General features: G+C 41.6%; 1 protein-coding gene across 2 annotated transcripts in view; it reads right to left on the bottom strand.

Annotated features, from left to right (window-relative positions):
• RFTN1 (raftlin, lipid raft linker 1) overlaps window positions 1-20,013 on the bottom strand; it is a 200,027-nt gene that overhangs the window by 117,973 nt on the left and 62,041 nt on the right. For both annotated transcript variants that reach the window (XM_082459292.1, XM_082459291.1), the window contains exon 3: window positions 4,769-4,955. In XM_082459292.1, the coding sequence (XP_082315418.1) occupies window positions 4,769-4,955 (187 nt within the window). The remainder of the gene's footprint in view (window positions 1-4,768; window positions 4,956-20,013) is intronic.

The raw sequence follows: 20,013 nt of genomic DNA, 5'->3' as shown, positions 1-20,013 counted from the left end.
GAAAACTGCCCGAAGAAAATGAAGGACAACTTAAATGTAGTTAGAAATCAGAGTGAATGCAACTACATTGTCTGTTGCAAATCACTCTGTGTTCCCAAGAAAGACCTGAGAGAAGGAAGTACAATCGCCCTTTTACTTACTCACCAAATATCTCATATTCGGCTATTCATTCTTGAGTCAGTTTTCAAAGCCACTGACTGACTCAATTGAACAACTGAGTCAGATGTGTGGTTTGGTCTGCCATCTTAAAATGGAATGGCAGTTATCAAAATTTTCAGAAGAAAGGATCAGGCAATTTTTCATGGATTGAAGTGACATTTATCAAAATGGCAGAGGCCTCAGAGGAACATTACTGCACTGTGCTTTGGGAATAACTGATGATACAGTTAGACTGTCCATGATGCTCTCAAATTACTCAAAATTCACTAGAAAACATTTCATTATGAGACTTGAATAAACTCTTCCCACTTCAGACATATTACTCCTACGCCTACTCGAAAGAAATGTTTCCTCCTGAAACATTTCCCTAGTTTTTCTTTCCAGCAGGAGGTGACTTCTCCTTTTTCCAAACTCCCATGGCGTGAGGGATGTCTTATTTTCTCAGGTAAACTGCAGGTACCTGGAAGGCAGGTTCCGCGGGCAGTTGAACCTTGCACCTGCATCCTCTCCCTTTCCACCAGGTAGAGTCCCTAGCACGATACCTTACAAAGAGCACAAGCTAAATGTCTGCAAATGACTCAATGAGTGAGTGAGTGAATGCAAGCTTGTATGGTTCTGGGGGTTTTTTTCCTGCTCTTACTGCAGACCCCAAAGGCTAATTATTTGTTACAAACTTTATGTTCACCTTTCAAACACATTAAGGTTGATATCCAAGTTTCAAGTAGTCATTCCATGATGATTCTTGCTAATGAACTTGATTTAAACTGATAGTAATCTAAAAAGTTTATGTACAGCTCTTTCAATATTGTCTACTTAGACAATATTAACCAAGGCATTTACCTCCTCTTTGAGAGCTAATCATTTCATTTACCAGCATCTATAGCTGTCAGAACTTTGGCAGACTTGGTGAAAAATACCATTAACTGCCCATATTAAAAATTAATCACACAAGATTTCCTTTGTTTCATTTTTTACCACTTAAACTCCCTACTGGACTTCCCTGGTGGTGCAGTGGTTAAGAATTCACCTGCCAATGCAGGGGACACGGGTTCAAGCCCTGGTCCGGGAAGATCCCAAATGCCGCGGAGCAACTAAGGCTGCGTGCCACAACTACTGAGCCTGCGCTCTAGAGCCACAACTCCTGAAGCCCGGGCGCGTAGAGCCCATGCTCCGCAACAAAGAGAAGCCACCGCAATGAGAAGCCCGCGCACCACAACGAAGAGTAGTCCCCGCTCGCTGCAACTAGAGCAAGTCTGTGCACAGCAACGAAGACCCAAAGCAGCCAAAAATAAATCAATTAAATAAATAATTTTTTTAAAAAAAGACCAGGTAGTGAGCTTCTAAAGGCTGCCTTATGAACATTAGATTAAAATCAATACTTAAAAAAAAAAACCAAACAACTCCCTACTGATACAGAAAATGTTCTGCTGGGTTTTGTTTGTTTATTTTTCATAGCATGCGGTCTTTTCCTCATGATGCAAAAACATACAGTTATTGCATTTGCTAGGGGAGAAAATGCCTGAACTTTAAAATTGTATAATGCAATACTAAACAGAAGTGGGGGAAATTCTCTTGGTCATTTTTGTCACGAGAATGGCAAATTACCATTCTCATTACCATACTTGGCAAATTACCAAGCTTTTGCAACTTCCTTTAAAAGGGTGGGGGACAGTTTCAAAGATCTGGCACCAAGTTATCCAAGCAATTCTTCCTCTGTATCTGCTTATTAAGGAGCTGGAATGTTCATTAAAGTCATCCAGGCAGGTGGTCCAGACACTCTGGATAGAGTGAAGTCAAACTCAAGGACAATGTCATCTTCCCTTTCTTGAAAACCCTCCATGCCTCCTTCTTCTTAATAGCTTGACCCATTTTCTCTTCTGGAAAGTAAGTTCATTAGCTCAGGGCCTGTCCTCAGTGGGAGGAAAGAACCCCTACTGAACGCCCCAGCTCCACCGCTGGCTTGTAATGAACTATGCCTAAAATGGGATCGTTTATTTCTTATTCCTGCAGAGAAGCTTTCTTGCCCAATTCATCCAATCAGACTACAATATAGAGTTGGCTCAGGTCCTGCAAATCATTTAGTACAAATCCCACATCGTACCAGCTAGAAAACGGAGGCCCAGAAAAATCTACTGATGTGCCCCTTACACGACATCACCTGTTAGGAGCCAAGTGCAGCACAGAACACAGGCCCTCCAATCAGGCGCCCTATGTGCTTTCTCCCCTCTCCTGGTGCTCAAAACTCTCCCTGGGAGTCAAGTGGTGTTGGTGAGTGTCAGACACTGAGCCAGACAGAAGCAGACAGGTCCTTATGCCCTTGCTACTCTAAGTGTGGTCCGCGGACCACCAGCAACGGCATCACCTGGGAACGTGTTAGAAATGTATAGAGTACCAGGCCCCACCCCAGACCTTCTGAATCAGACTCTGCATTTGAACAATATCCCCAGGAGATTCAAAGAAGGCACATCAAAGTTTGAGAAGTGCTGCTCCAGAGCAGGGGAAAAAGACACCTTCACATTTAGAATCAAGTTCATTTACGATCTGCTGACTTCATGGCAAGTCCTGTGTTAGCGTCACCTATAGTGGCATTATACAGAGGGATACTCCTGTGTCCTGACCAGAGCGGACTTTTGTCCCCTCCACACATCAAGGCCAATGGAATGGCCTACGGAACTGGAGCCCAGTGAATGTCTTAGGTAACTAGGAAGGCACATGGTAAGTTGGTCTTATTTTGTCTCTTTTCTGAAATTCTGATTTATTTGAAGACTGTTAAGTGGTAAAATGGAGGAAAGGTAGAGTACAGAAATTACCACCTTATCTAAAAATCAAATATGCACTCTCCCACTTCTTTTCATAAAGTGGTCATCCACAGAATCATGGGTGCAGGAACACATCAGGTGCTTCACATCAGGGCTCAGATGCAGGTACAGGATTCAGCCTGCCGGGGAGGATGCTTGCTGCCATGTCTGCCACCTTGATAACTAACTCCATGTCTGGGCCTCAGCTTCGTCTTTAAGAAGGAAATAAAAGCAGTACCTACCTCATAGGCTGATTATAAGGATGCTGTGATACTTACAAAGCCTGGCACATAGTGAGCGCTCAATAAATGAGACCTATTGTCATACGTCCCATGTGTCAGTGGGACCTAAAACCACTAGGGGTCCCAGAACAATTTCCTCTTGTGATTGACCAGATATTGACCCACTGCCACTCAACATAAAGAAACCAATATGCAAAAAAGGCAGACATTGAGAAAAGTTTCACTCTGCAAAAACCATGGTAATTCTGGACGTTACCAAAGGCGGACGCCACCTTTCACTTCAAATTCTAACGTAAATTAACATGGACTGAGCTCCCCAGAGCTCGATCAGCCGTGAAGAAGTGAAGAACTCTGCTGGCCAGGAGAGAGGGGTCCGTCTTCGTCACACAGCCTCACGTCCCACAGCTGTCCCTCCTGAGATCACCAGCCAAACGTCTGTTCAGCGGGCAAAGCAAGCGAGGAAGACGGGCAGTTGTTCTACTCTCTCTCTTTTTGAAATACAGCACATGTTGTCATTTCTCCCACGATAACTGGCCAAAAGACAGATCTGATTTCCTTTGCCAGGCTTTCAATTTTTATTTTTACAAGAGCAGCAGAAACATAATGTGCTTTCTATCCCACCTTCATTGTTTTTATTTATTTATTCATTCATTTATTTTTATTGGAGTATAGTTGATTTACAATGTTGTATTAGTTTCAGGTGTACAGCAAAGTGATTCAGATTTATATACATATATATATATATTCTCTTACAGATTCTTTTCCCTTATAGGTTATTACAAAATATTTAGTTCCCTATGCTACACAGTAAGTAGGTCCTTGTTGGTTATCCATTTTATACTGATATATAGTAGTATGTATATGTTAATCCCAAGGTCCTAGTTTATCCCTCTGTGCCCCTTCATCGTTTTTTTAAAAAGCATTTAAAATTAATATTGCTCTTTTTGAAAAACCAATCTCTACCTCTCTTTTCCTAATTAGACCCAATAAAAATATAAGAGTAAGCATTCTTGGGAAAGCCATATTGAAAAACATCGTCCAAGCCCTGAAAATCAAAATCAAGACCAAATCAATTACAGGACTTGATTCAAGTGAATTTTGTTTTTCCTCCCAAGTGATTGACAGAAAGTATGATGGGTTCAAAATATTCAAGTATTTCTGGAGTTTGGGGGAAGATATGAAGTTTGTATACAGCCTCTAACTAAAGTGTGTCTTCCAGCCATGCTTTGCAGATTAATAGTAGTATACTTTCACTAGCTGCTCTCTTCTGGGAGTACAGCTCAAGGAGACAGTTTTCTAGCTGAGTGTAATCCAGTAAATTAAAGGAGGAAAGGATGTAACGTGGATTCTCTACTTATGCCGTCTGGTGTGGACAGTTGCAAGACGCTATGAAACTCTTTGGTTGTCTAATGTTTGGCCTTACCTGTCAGAGGGCAGAGGCCCTGGGAACAGATGCAAACGCCACACACGCACTCCCGCAAACCCTAATCCTTTCCCCTCCCTTCTTCATTCAACACACATTAGGCACCTCATGATGCTAAGCTAACCGCCCACCCTCAGAGGCCTTACCTGTCGGCTTTCTTGATCAGGATGGCCCTGAAGATGTGCTCGAGGGGCGTCTTCTCCCGCTCATGGGTTGGCTGCACGAAGGGGTGCAGGGCCACCAGCGAGAAGCCCTGCTGGTACAGCTCCAGCAGCTGGGCGGGCAGGTCACGAAGGGAGGCCAGCCTCACGGCCGAGGCCCGTGGGAGCTCGGCTGGGAGTGGAGAGAGGGGAGGCTCATCAGAGACCCACCCAGACCGGCCACCCCACCCCATCCACATCCCTCTCCCCTCAGCTCAGCAGAAAATCTCCAGGTCGCCTCTCAGTCACATGAGCCTTGTTCCCATCTTAACCACTGTCTTCAAGGAAACCGACAAAACAGCTGGTTAATTTCCAACTCATCCCTAAGTACTGATGATTGGATGGCTTAAAATTAGAGCCAGTTTCTCAGAGATCACACTGGAAAAGTCACTTCCACCCCCTCAGAAAATAAAAAGGAAAGAAATGAAGAAGGAGGAGGATCCCAAGACGATGACAACTGCACACAAACGTAAAATTGCCGGGTGGCAAAAAGCAGCAGCAAAACACAGTCCAAAGACAGACCGGAACAACATTTCTGTGCCACTTAAGACTAAAGGGTAATTTCTTTAACAGGCAAAAAACAGAAACAAGAACAAAAACAAGAAAAAGAAATATGGGTCAAATATACAAACAGGCAATTGCCTGAAAAGCATAAAAGGGTAATCAATACTTGAAAGGACACTCAAATTAACTCAACATTAGAACTATGCACAACCAAACAAATAAATGTTTTCCCCCTATTGAATTATTTTAAAATTGGGGTTTAAAAAAACCTTTTTGAGAAGGGCAGACAAGATTTCAGAAGTCAACAGATTCAAGTGACAAGTCTTCCAGCCCAATCCCCCGCCCCTCAGGCTCTTTCCCTAGAGGCAATCAGTATTACCCATTTTCTTTTGTATATATGTTAATAATCGCTGAATCTGTACACAAATAAGTTTATATACCTATCTCACTTTTTTTACACAAATGGTAGGATAATGTTACAACCCAGCTTTTTATCCATTTTTATCAATTAACAGTATCCTTTTCTTGGAGATCATTCCATGGCAGCACACAGAGCTCTTCCTCATTCTTTTTACAGCTGCACAAGTGCTCCATTGTGTGAGGTACCACAGATTATTCAAACTTTTGCTTTCATAAGTTATACTGCAATGAAAAACACCACTCCTACATGATTTCACATGCATTCATGTACAGTATACCTAAAAAAGTTAATTCCTAGGTGTGGAATTGCTGGGCTCAAGATAAATGCATTGTAATTTTTTTAGAGACTGCCAAATCTCCTCCACAGTGCAGTAAGGGTTTACATTTATCAGTGAGGTACAAAGATATTTCTTTTTTTTTTTGAAGATAGTTCTTTTTATTTATTTATTTATTTATGGCTGTGTTGGGTCTTCATTTTTTCTGTGCGAGGGCTTTCTCTAGTTGCGGCAAGTGGGGGCCGCTCTTCATCGCGGTGCGCGGGCCTCTCACTATCACGGCCTCTCTTGTTGCGGAGCACAGGCTCCAGACGCGCAGGCTCAGTAATTGTGGCTCACGGGCCCAGTTGCTCCGCGGCATGTGGGATCTTCCCAGACCAGGGCTCGAACCCGTGTCCCCTGCATTGGCAGGCAGATTCTCAACCACTGCGCCACCAGGGAAGCCCCACAAAGGTATTTCTTTTCCCACGCCCTGGCTAATCTCACAGCGAAAAAAATGATCCCTGTGAGGTGGTAATTTATATTTCTCATTATGTAATTTGTATTTTTTCTTATTAAACGTATCATGTTTAAATGCTATTTATGTTGCCTTTTCTGTTAACTGTTCAAAATCTTTGCCTAGTTTTCTACTGGGTTATCGGTCTTTTTTCTATTGATTTGTAGTAACTCTTTATATATTAGGAAATTCAGTTCTTATTTGTAATAACAGTTGCAAATATCTTTCCCAAATTATTGTCTTTTGACTTTGCATGACATGGGTTTTGCCATGAAGAATTTTTTTAATAAAGTTGAATTTATCAATCTTGCCTTCAATGGCTTCTGAGTTTTATGTCATAGCAGAGAGACCTGGAATAGAAAACAATTCTCTTGTGATTTCCTGTAGTAATATTTCAGTTTTTGCCTATAAATCTTTGCTCCATTTGGAATTTATGCAATATGAATTCAACCTTTCCCACTCACCCTCAGTTTATCCATTTTTCCGCATTGATTTGAGATGTCACCTTTATCATATGTTATATTCTTAAGTATATTTAAGTCTATGACTGTGATCTATTAATCTATTCTAACAATTTTAGTTTCATATTATGTTTTAAAATCTGGTCAGGCTATTTCCTGAATCTTCCTATCTTCCTGTTTATTTTCTGAATCTTCCTGTTTCTTCTCAATTATTTGTTTTTCCAAATGGTCTTTAAAATCAGCTCATCAAACTGTCCCTCAAAAAAAAAATCTTATTGATACTATTATCGGATCATGTTCAAATTTTAGCTGAACTGAGAGAGAATGGATTTTTTTTCTTTTTAACTATTTTTTAAATTGAAGTATAGTTAATTTACGATGTTGTGTTAGTTTCAGGTGTACAGCAAAGTGGTTCAGTTATACATATCTATATATGTCTATTTTCCTTCAGATTCTTTTCCATTATAGGTTATTACAAGATATTGAATATAGTTCCCTGTGCTATACAGTAGGTCCTTGTTGGTTATCTATTTTATATATAGTAGTGTGGATATGTTAATCCCAAACTCTTAATTTATTGCTCCCCCTCACACTATTTGATTATATTTTTAATCCACAGGAATTGGAAATTGAAGCCAAACAATATTTTACAGAAAGTTAACAACATCAACCTCCCGAGAATGGATATTTTCATCACGCTACAAGTTTCCATCCAAGAACATTGCATGATTTTCCCTTATTTAAGACTCTTTTGGGGTCCCTCGGGTGCATATTAAAATTGTCTTCACATAGATAGTGCACACTTATGAAGTTTATTCCTAGATATTTTATATTTTATTGCTATTTGAATTGATTTTTTTTCTCCTTTTACTTCTGTGATCTCCATCGTGGGCAAGAATGTTGGAGAAACACTCATGCTCATGGCGGTTGATAGTGGTGAACCTTTCTGGAGGGCCGTGTGGTATTTTCCCTCAATCCTAAAAGTGCATTTGCACTTTGTCCAGCAACCTCGCCACTCAGTATTATGCCTATGGCTGGACTCCTAAATGTTTCTCAAGATATATGGGCAAAGATATTCACTACAGGGTCATCACAACAGCAAAAACCTAGAACCAAGGAGTTCTTCATTGAAGGGCTAGCTCAACACTGGGACACCCCAATGATGAATCCTCTGAACCATTAATATGTGTTACATGCGGATGAAAATGTGCCCAAGATTCATGACTAAGTTAAGAGACAAGGTGTCTAACAGTGTTTATCGTAGGATACTTTAGTATAAAAAAATTAGAAGGATAGATAGACATGAATAAAATTTTTTTCTGGAAGAAATAACAAAAACATCAATATTGGAGAGACTGGAGTAGGGAGGTGAGGATGAGAAAGTAGTTTTTACTTTATTTTGTACTTTCAATACTATTACCGTCAATACAGCAGTCATCTGGGTGGAGGGTTTATGAGACATTTTAATTTTCTTCTTTACATGTGAAAAATATTTAAAATTTTAATGTATTTTTTAAAATACTGTGTTACTTTAAAACAAACTTAAAAACAAAATCTAGGGGTACTTAAGAATACTCTTAACATCAGCCACTGTAGCCCTCATTTCCAGACATCAGGCAAGAAATTTACAGGAAGAAAAATCTACAGCAATGATTCATTCTAAAGCAAGTGTCCAGCATCCTGGAGAAATCGCCATGAATAACAGTGACAAAGATAAGGCTGGCCGGGAAAGCTGGAAAGCATGCAATCTTTCCCTTGAAGAGTACATTCTACATATGCCGCCAGATAGAAAAAAATCTTGAAGGTAAGTCTGTAAAGAACGCTGAGCCCGTCCGCACTCCTAGGCACAGCAACTCGGCGGGCCAGAGGGGCAGCCTCTCCAAGCCTGCCCCACCGTGCAGCAGCAGAGGCAACACCCAAAATCCTTGGAAATGGAGACCCTTGGGCGCCACCCCAGACCTACTGAACCGGAATCGGAGCCATCTATGTCTTCACAAGCCCTCAAGGAGATTAAGAGGCTGAGAACTACCTTCTAGAGGGTTTCCCTCTGGCACTCCTCCAAAGGGCAGGGAACCTTTGGATCTAAGGGCACACACCCACCTGTAACCTGCACCCCAACTCCACACAGCCAGGACCCTGGCTGTCCCCACTGTGGCAGCCCCAGGCCCACTGCGGCGGTCTGCACAGGCTTCTCCCCCAGTCTGTGTGCACCCCCAGCCCCAAGGCGGCACAGAGACTAGGGCGAGGCGAGTGGGCAGACACTGCTGCGGGGGCAACATTTAAGGAGCACCAAAAACTCAGTAACCAGTACGAATCAACATTAAATGCAATATGTTAAAAAGTGAACATGAATGCCCAAAGTCCATAATGAACAAACTATCAACAATTTTACTAAAGACAGCATCCGTATCATTGAGTTTTCTTTTGCCTCAAGCTCGGCACAGCCCTGTTACTGATCTCCTCTTTTTAAAAGACGTTGTCTCACTTGCCTCACCCTAGTGCCGGCCCAGCCCAACATCTCTTGCCCTCTTGTCCGCGGCCCTGCGAATGACAGGAGTGGGCCTGTATGTAGGTTGTTCCAGGGGAACCAGGGGCAGGTCTCCTGCGCTGTCAGGAGATGACGAAGCAACAGAAGCGTGTGTGGCACAGACACTGGTTGTTTTATTTAAAAAACTGAATGGACTTTTGGTAGGAGTGTAAGCCCTTCTGGAGGGTAATTTTATAATATCCATCAGACCTAAAAATACCACACGGCACAAAGATCCCCTCTTCTTTCATAAAACTGTACATAAAGAGCATCTGTGAGTCATCAAACATGAGACCTCAAAATCAGTCTCTACAGGTCGGTATTTTGTAAATGTTTCGAGTATTTCAGACTCTTTCTGCTACAGTAAAATAAACCTGTGCCAAGATTTTGATAATTTGTATGTTTCTTTCCTCTTATGCATGATCCTATAATTTAAAAAATGAATAAAGGCAGTTGACATGTTTAGAAGACTTGGGATTCTAGGACCAGCTATGCTCCACACTGGCATCCATCCCGGGCCTGTGAACAGTCAGTTTCCGTGTATAAAACGGAGATGACAACGTGGGCCTGTCTTCCATCAGAGAGTGGTTGTAAGGATCACATGGGATCCTTACATGTGTAAGGATGCATGCGTAATCGATGGAGCTCCGAACAACGGAGTTCAGTGGTGCTGGGAGTGGCGATGGACTGGCCCGCTGCAGCGGCTGATGACAATTCGGTGCTGGGACATTAAATCCTCCCCATCCCCATCCACAGCCCTTCACCTCCACGTGCCAAATCAGTGCCCTAAAAATATTAGTCAATCAACCACTTTATAGCTAAATGCTTCCTGAATGAAACATAATACCTTTAAAATTTTTATCTTCAAATCTAAAAATGTTATCTCCTGTCAAAACTCAGCAACTTTATAGCTTTCATATTTGGTATGCATGCTGTCAAAGTTGAGCTTCATGGTTAAAAAAACAAATAAAAATGAATCTCAACTATCCTATAATAAAAAAAAAAAAAAACAGTGCCAACTGTAAACGTGATTAAAGGTCTAATTTCATGTTTCTTTTTGAACCTTAACCTTAAAAAGAAACCCTGGTTCTTGTAAAGTGACCAATCCCCCAGTATTACTACTAGGAAAACAAACAAGGGAATGACTTATCTGTTTGGATGAACATACCAATCGTGGGCTCTTGGTCTATTTCTCACCCCACCCATCAGAATGACCTCTCCACTATTTTTGTTTTGCAATATTTGCCTGATTTCGTTTACAAATTACATAACCTTGGGCAAGTCACGTAATTCCCACCCCATCTCTTGAGTCCCTCATTTTTAAAATGAAGACCCCGGACAGGCAATTCCAAAAGGAGCTTCCAACTTTAAAATGCAATGATGTTATCATTTCAATTTGGAGACTAAGTTACAAGTTTCTAACTAAAAAGTGACATTGGAGAATACAATAAACGTTTCCAACGTGAACTGAAAGAGTCCTCCCAAACCAGAGCCAAAATGAGAATAAGGAACAACCACATGTTCGGGTGGGTAGAGAGACGGAGAGAGAGGCAGGAAGAGAATCTGCTGCTGGTGCAGCAGGATAAAAGTCACCGCTGAAGATGAGGGCACTGATGGGCCAGTGTTACCCTCCAGTCTGAGGAAGTGTCACCATTAGGGCCCAACACCCATTTGAAGGTCACACTTTTCTCTCCACTTTCCAAACTGTCTTGTTCCACACACTTGGTTCACAGCAATCAGCCTGCAAGCCGAGGTCCACGCTGGACATCCCCGTGCTCCCCCTCAGGGAGCTGTCTTCTTCCCATACGGGGACTCATGCTGCTGCTGTGCAAAGCCCGGTTCTCCAGCCTGGCAGGGGCTGGGTCTCATCCTATGACCTGTAGCAGGTCTGGGACGGATCCCAAGGCCAGGAACTGGGGCCCCAGGGCCCAGATGGATAAAGTAAGCAAGAGACAGAGCCAGGGGATGAGCAGTGAACACGGAGGGCCCACCTCCCCAAGGGGGTGGCATCTTGTCCTTCTAGCCTGGTTACTGCCAATGGGCACGTGGGCCCATTGGTGCCAGAACGTCTAATTCTTACCTTCAAGAAGTCAGAAATCTTGATCCTCATAGAAACTCTCCTAATCTTTAGATTTGGCAAGTAAGTCCTATTTAATTTTCCACCCCGTATGGCCCAAAGCCAAGACCTGGTAGGTCGCAGTATCTGGCTGGGGCATCTGATAAACGTGGGAGGATGGATGCCTCACGCCCTTCCCATCCCTGATGGTGGCACTGCCAAGGGATGGTGTGACTGCCAGTCAGGCAATGACCAGCTTGCCAGTGTGCTCATTCCCACATCATCACGACTTATCCAAGTCTTCAAGGACATGTCCGCAGGTATTTGACACATGCCTCTATTTCCTTTCTACTTTCTGTCTCCATGAATTTGACTACTGGAGGTACCTCATCCCAGGGAAATCATATATTTGTCCTTTTGTGACTGGCTTATTTCACTTAGCATAATTTCTTCAAAGTTCGTCTATGTCGCAGCATGCGTCAGGATTTCTTTCTTTTTTAAGGCTGAATAATATTCCATTGTGTGTATATATCACATTTTTTAAAAACTGAAGTTAGTTGATTTACAATGTTGTGTTAGTTTCAGGTGTACAGCAAAGTGATGCAGTTATACATACATACATATATGTATATTCTTTTTCAGATTCTTTTCCCTTTCAGGTTATTACAAAATATTAAGTATAGTTCCTTGTGCCATACAGCAGGTCCTTGTTGGTTACCGATTTTATAGATAGTAGTGTGTATATGTTAATTCCAAATCCCTCCCTTTTCTATACTGATGTAGACATGAACAAAGAGGTTAGAACCACATAACTATATTTCAAATCCCTTGGAAATCTTTTTTTCCCTCATTCAATTACCAATAAGAGGCTTTTTTTAAAATCAAAACACAGAAAGTACTGTTAGAAAGGTATTTTGGGTAACATGAGAGTACAAAGGTTTTGTTTTGAAATAAGTGGGGTTTTTTTCTTTCAGAAAATAACTCCATATAAATAAATAAACCATTATTCCAGGAGTTTAAAAAGAAAGGAAAGAAAACAGGGGAAAAAGCATAATCCACAAAACCACATATTTCGTAACACTCCTGGGATAAAGGAGATTGTGTTTTTGCTATGACTATGTTTGTTTAGCAGAAACATTCTGCAGCCCTGTTTACTCCCTGGAAACGAAGCCCTTCAGACATCTGCAGAAGAGCCAAAGCGATGTTTCTGCTACTTCAAACTTCATTACAGGGAAGGTACCAGCTTCCAACACAAGAAAGAAAGCGCTGTGCACAGTGACCTCACATCTCACTCAAGTCTCTACAGCAGGCAACACACGCTGACCCGCAACAGCTCCTATGATTTTGCCCAGCAATCATTTGTGACTTTAACCTAATTATTCAAAGTCCAACTTTGCTTTTCTAATTACATCCACTAATGGATCTGTCAATACCAGGCACCCAACAGGAGAGAAAGACACCATCTCCCCCGGGTCATTTCCTTCTCAGGTGAAGCTGATAATGACACTGTTCAAACAAATCCTTTTTTCTCTAATTTCCTTGAAGGCCACCATTTCTATAACGTCAATCTGGCTGGACTTTGCAGTAGATCCAATTTAGCAAAAAACTAAAATCAATCACTTTTCGATGTGGGGTTTTTCACTGTATAAGTAAAAAATAGGAATTCAATTTTTTTTTTTTTGGCCACGCCGCGCAGCATACGGGATCTTAGTTCCCCGATCAGGGATCGAACCTGCTGCCCCTGCAGTGGAAACGTGGAGTCTTAACCACTGGGCCGCCAGGGAAGTCTCAGGAATTCGATTTTTTAAATAATGTTTGCAGCCCGTGTCTTCTGTGTTATTTCTAAATCTGTGGCATAAACCTTTCATTTTAGGATTTTCAAATTCAGACTTCTGTCATCTTTTTATCAAATAAACTCATGTTTCTGAAACTTAAAAAAAAACACACATCCAGGCTCAGGAGACCACACCATTAAAACACTATTTATTCTTTCATATTTTGTTAATTGGAGTGAAACTCACTTAACATAAAAATCAGTCATTTAAAAGTGAACGATTCAGTGGCATTTAATACATTTGCAATGCTATACAACCATCACCTCTGTCTAGTTCTAAAATGACGAAACTGCATATTCATTAAGCAGTTATTCCCCACTCCTCTCTCCCCCAGCCCCTGGCAACCACCAATCTGCTTTCATAAAACACAATTCTTAACACCTTAACTAAATCATGGGTAAACTCAAGAGGGAAATCTAAAGCACTTCTTTAAGCTTCCATAAACCTAGGATTCTACAGGCCAATCAGGCAGTAATTGACAAAGCAACAGATGCTCATCAAATGAGTTCCTAAGATGCAGGCCACTGGTCCACAGATGCTTGTTAAACATCAGACTATCAGACTCTGTGACAAAAAGGGGGGCTATAAAGGGGAGCAGGGAGTCAAGTTGTTATTGGTTTGCTTGTCATTCCAAAGAGTCTCACACAGTCATTGAATTACACACACACACAATATTGTACTATAAAAAATTCAATGTCTAGGTGTTTGTAAGGAGAGGGCCTGAATAATTCCTGTTGACGATACCCATTGATCAAACTCCGAAGATGGCATGATTGCTCATCTCACCTCACCAGTCCATTTTGTCAGAGAAGACACAGGCTAAGATTCATCAGGAAAGCTTTTCAAGAAACACCAGGCACCACGCTGCTTAGATCTCACAGTGGGAGTATTCAAATATTAAAAGCAACCAGCTAGCAACTGAACCCAGGGTATTAATAAAATATTTCACACACTTAAAAGTACTTTTTGTAGAGAAGAGAGGACATGAAGGATTACCAAGTCTTCAGAATTTCTAACCAAACTCATCCACATCAGATCCAAGAAGAGCTTAGCCTGAGTCAGAAGGGAAGCTAGTTATTGGTATTTTATGCCATTTTCCTAAGTGAGCATGATAGCAGTATAGCTGACACTCCTGAAGTTCTCTTTTGATTTTGAGAATACAATAAACTGATTGCATCAAAGACCAGCCACTAACGACTATGTACAAACAATATGGAAATGAAACTATTTAGAATGTAAATGGGACCCTATATGGATTTCCATGATAAAGTCTCAAGACTTTGCATAAAAGTAATCAGCACGGAAAATCTTCAGCGCTGGAAATGTGGCTAGTCCAAACTGAGTGTGCCATACGTGTAAAATGTCCATGAGATTTCAAAGACTTAGCACGAAAACAAGAATGTAAAATACCTAAGTAAAGAAGTTTTTTTTATATTGGTAACACACTGAAATGACAATATTTGGGATATTTGAGGATTAAATAAAATATATTAAAATGAATTTCTACCTGTTTTAAATGTGGCTACAGGAAAATTTAAACTTACATATGGGGCTCACGTATATTTCCACTAGACAGCACTGCTCTTACGATTACTTACCAATCATCTGTTGTAACATTTATCACTATTTTTAATTATACAAATTATTCATTTAATTTTTTTTTCTGTCCTTCCCAATAAATAAGTTCTGCCAGGCCAGAGCCCAGGCCAGGTTTATTCGCCAACAAGCTGGCCAACCCAGAGTGCCTGGAGAAAGCTCATTAACAATCATCGTTAAATGAAGAAATTCTCCATTGACTGGTACGGCCACATGTCATGACCGCACCAGTACTTTTTCCATCAAAGAAAGGCCAATGCAAACTCCCACCTGCAGCTACTCGGGGGTGGGGGGGGGCAGTTAACTCTGAGGTCCCCACACTGGGCTCCAAAGTAAATTAGCCATGATACCAAGATGAGAGAAACCATAAATAGTCCTAAAAAACCATCACCCAGTGATGAACTTTTTTTCTTAATCATGGTAAAATATACATAAAAATGTACCATTTTAACCATATTTAAGTGTACAATTCAATGGCCTAAAGTACATTTACACTGTTGTGCAACCATCACCACCAGGCACCTCCAGGAAACCTTCTTTTAACCAACAGTGTCACCTGCACCTCCCACCCAACCCTTCACCTCAGCCACCCAAGGAGAAAGGACACCTCACCTCCACCGTGCCACCCTTCCTTCCTCTCTCCCCTCTGGTATGAGCAGGAGATACAAGAGCAGCAAGGAGAAAAAAGAAGCTGCTATGAGGCATAATAATTCCCAAATGTGAAAATCTGCCACTGGAAAAAACTCAAATTTGATATGACAACGGAAGCGAAGGAAGAATGTAAAAAATTTCACTTTGCAGAGGCGCCCAAATGACAGCACAAAGATTATGCATCTTAACCCCAAACAGCATAAAATGGAAAAAAAAAAAAAGGAATTTCCCCAAAAGTCTGGTGCCCCAATGGCATAAGTGCACTTCAGTTTGGCATTTACACAGGACACAAGAGAATATTACTATTTCTTTTTATCCTGAGTCATTATCATAAGGGTCTCCACTCTATAACAGAGTTTTACATTGGTATGTCAATAAAGTCTTTACTTAGGAGAGTATTTTTTATTTCAGAGTATAATAAGATAAAATAATACACTATGGAAACTGTTGGAAAGCAAAAAAATTCACCATGCACAAGACTAGTTTTAAGTGCTTATGACAGAATAAATCCCACTCTCTCCAGGCTTAGTACAACTTCTACCCACAAAGGAAGCCCACCCGTAGGTTCAAAGGCACGATCCCCAGACACATCAACAAATGCACATCAGTGGATTCTCCTTTCCTTGCTGTAGTGGAGACACACCACGTATTCTGTGGCACAGTCAATAAACCATTCACAAACTTACCAGAAGTTCCATATATTGCAAATGCGTTTTAATAAATAAAATTCTTATGTGTATGACATCACAAAAGATTCAACAGAACTCAAATGAGGACAGGACCAGACAGGTCTCATGCTCTAAAAAAGGTTTCGAGCACCTGCATTTTCAGCTTTGCATGAACAATTACCACGTTCACGCACAAACTCCCAAACTGGTGCATGGAAATAGAAAATCGTACACACGGGCTCCGCTAACCAATTTGCATGCAAAATTGTCATCAGCACTCTCCAGTTTATTTTTTGCCATATAAGATATGGGGGGTCTGTGATGCCTCGGGAGACTGATTTTAAGAGGCATTTTGGTTCCCGCTATTAAAAGGGGGGCCCCTGATGGTATCCGGGGTCTATGCATGCATATAAGTCCCTCCCAGCTGCCTTCTCATGTAGTTCAGTGAAAGAGCGGAAAAGCTTGAGAATGAGATTAAGTAGAATAATGGGCAACGGATATTCTTCAGAATAATAAAACAGAGAAGAAACATGGTAAAAAAAAATAATTTGTATTGACACCCAGAAAAATGCCATCTATCAATGACAGTTTGCATGAGAAGGGAAAGATGGATATTACCCAGGCAGGAAAAAGGACTTCCCTGATTCAGCCAGTGATACATACTGAAATGGACCCCCCGGAAGCTTGGCCGTGGAGATTGCCAGTGAGGATCTGATAGGCATCTATGTGCTCATAAGGCGTCTTAAGTTTTCTCAAACAGTTCCTCTCTTCCACTTGAAATGCAGTTAGTGTGAACTGAGATATGCTGGAAGTGTGAAAAACACACAAGATTTCAAAGATTTCGTAGAAAAAAAAGAATGTGAAATATCTCAGAGTGTTTTACTGATCACATGTTGAAATGATAGCATTCTGAATGTACTGAGTTACATAAAATATATCGTTAAAATTAATTTACCTATTTTAATTTTTTTAATGTGGCTACTAGAACATTTTAAATTAGATTCATGCCTCACGTTATATTTCTATTGGACAAGATCTGTTCTAGAACCTCTTGTTTTAAATTTATTTATTTATTTAGTTACTTACTTAAATTTTTTATTTTAAACTACTTTCAGTCCAAAAAACATGATCCCTTCTCTAATTTTATTTTAAATTAGATCTATGGCTCACATTATATTTCAATTGGATAGGCTTGATCTAGAACCCTTTGTTTTAAATTAATTAATTATTTTATTTATTTATTTATTTTAAACTTATTTCAGTCCGAAAAACATGATCCCTGCTCTACTTTTATTAAACTGCCAATTGAACTCCTTACTAAGCATCCGTTAGCCACAGCCATCAGTAAGGTCACTTCTCTTCCCAAAATAAACCTGTAACACCAAGGAATGGGGCAAAGCTGCCAGAATATTGACAGTGTGGGATCAGTGAGTCACCTGCCTTCAAGCACATTAAATCTTTTCTTCTTACTCATTGTCACTACTCCAAATTGGAGGGAAAAAGCAAAACTTCCTACAATCTTCGCGTTCGATGTTTTGGTCCCTGAGCCCTTGAATATCTGCTCTTGGAGACTTCCTAGTATCACAATCACACCAGCTCCTAAAGTGTTCACTTCTCTGGAGCAAGTGGGTTTGCAGCCTTTTTCTGTCCCGACTCCATCGGCAGCTCCAAACACCCTCCCGAATCTCACCTCTCCCTCCACGCGGGGAATCTCAAACTGAGCATCTCACCTGCAAATCACTGCTCTGGCAAAACCGCAAACAGCTGCAGAGGCCACCAGCCAGCCAGCATCATGGCTGAGATTATTCATATCAGAAATATCAATAGACCTTCCAGTCTATTTTAAGTCCTTGGAAGTGCTTTGGACTGGATTTTTTGGATGATTTATGTTACACTCCAGAAATGCAAATTCTCCCTCACGCACTTAATAAACATCCCTGTGGTCACGTTTCTACTTAACAGAGCCGTCTCCCTTCCTGGATTTCCCTGCCTGGTTCCTTTGAGGGTAGGATGAAGGCTTCATGATATTCTGAATTCCCACATATTAGTAAGAAGTGAGTATTATTATTACTTTGTTACCATTGCAGTTCAGTCTGTCTTAATTCTAAACAACGTATGCAAATAGAGAACAGAAACCTGGAATTGAATTATAGGGTAGAAAGTTGGTGATGTCTCAAAGCTGGCTAAGGCAGAGATGGGTGGTGTAGTGGCCAAGGTTGCACTTCTGTGGTGTAGTGGAAAGAGCGCTGGGTTGGGGTCCAGGAGTCTTTTAGAGCCCTGATTCTGCTGCTAGCTCTGTGTCCATAGCCAGTCGTTTAATCCCTGAGGACATCATGTTATGATCTGTAAAATGAGGCTTAGGTAATGAGAGAGACTTCACAGTGTTGAGGTTAAAGGCATAGGCTCTGAATGCCTGAGTTTGAATCTTGGGTCCACCACTTACCAGCTGTGCAACTTTGGGAAAGTTACTGAACCTCTCTGATCCAGAGGTTCCTCATTTTTAAAATGGAGATAATAATAATACATAGCTCAGGGGTAACCTGAGTTGAAATCTCAGTGCCACACCTCACTAGCTGAATGACCTGAAGTCTGCCAGCAGCCTGGTCAGGTATGAATGTCTCTCATACCTGTACTGCATCCAGGGACTTCCGTAGGCAATTAGTTTCATCAAACAACACCAGGTAGACATCAACCTGTCTCTGACTGCTCCTGAGACCGGACAGGTACTCTGAACCCAGGATTAACAAACACTAAAAAAACTAACCTAGTATCTGTTCCCCTTCTTAGGAGACCCTATTTTCAAGTCTCTTTCTTTCTTCTTTTTTTTTCCCCGTAAGAAAACAAAACCAAAGAAATGGCTGGGAGATGAGGGAGAGCGAAATGGCTAACACAGCTCCTGGAGCTCCAGTCTGCAGGGACTGAATGGATGGCGGTGATAGGCACTGCTGGGTGTTGGTCATGGTGGCTGCAAGGAGCTCTGTGGCATCTGAAAGGAAACGGTAAGCAGGCCACTGGCTATGAGGTCTGCAGCTCAGAAGAAGGAGAACTCTGAGTTGGGGATACAAGTCCAAGAATCATCTACTAAGCATAAACGCTCACTGAGGGCCTGGGCTCAGATAAGCTCCTGTGACGAGAGACCACACAGAGGGAACAGCAGGCCTACAGCCGAGATGGCCAAACTCTCCACATTCAGTGGCCAAGCGAAGATGGACAGATCTGCAAAGGAGGCAGAGGAGCAGCCAGAGAGGTAGGGAGAAAACCAGGAGAGCGTGGGAGAGAAGCCAAGAAGGAGGGAAGAAGAAGAAGCAGGAGAAAGCATCATAAGCGACCCCCCTCTGACCCAGGGCCCCGGGTCAGCCAAAGCCCGCCTGCCTTCTAGGACGCCCGGCCTGGCAGACTGTACCATACACCTGCGACCTTCCGCTGCATCAGCTGGGTCCAGTCCCAAGCCTGCCAATGCCACTTATACTGGTTATAAAGGGGAAGTTTAATCAATCATTACACAAACCGAAATAGAGCGAACGAGAGTTGTTTCTTAGGATTCCATAAGAGAAAGCTGCTAAGAGAAATGGCTGTCAAAGTGGATGAGAGAGAGGAAATAATAAGAGAGGAAGGAAGAAGTAACTTTTAAGTGTACAATGTTATGCTCCGATTGCTTTGTGTGCATCGAAGGTCTCCTCCTATGTTAAAAAAAATATTTAA

The sequence above is a fragment of the Balaenoptera physalus genome (assembly GCF_965194825.1).
Source record: "Balaenoptera physalus genome assembly, chromosome: 4".
NCBI lineage: Eukaryota > Metazoa > Chordata > Mammalia > Artiodactyla > Balaenopteridae > Balaenoptera > Balaenoptera physalus.
This window is presented reverse-complemented; position numbering and strand designations above follow the sequence as displayed.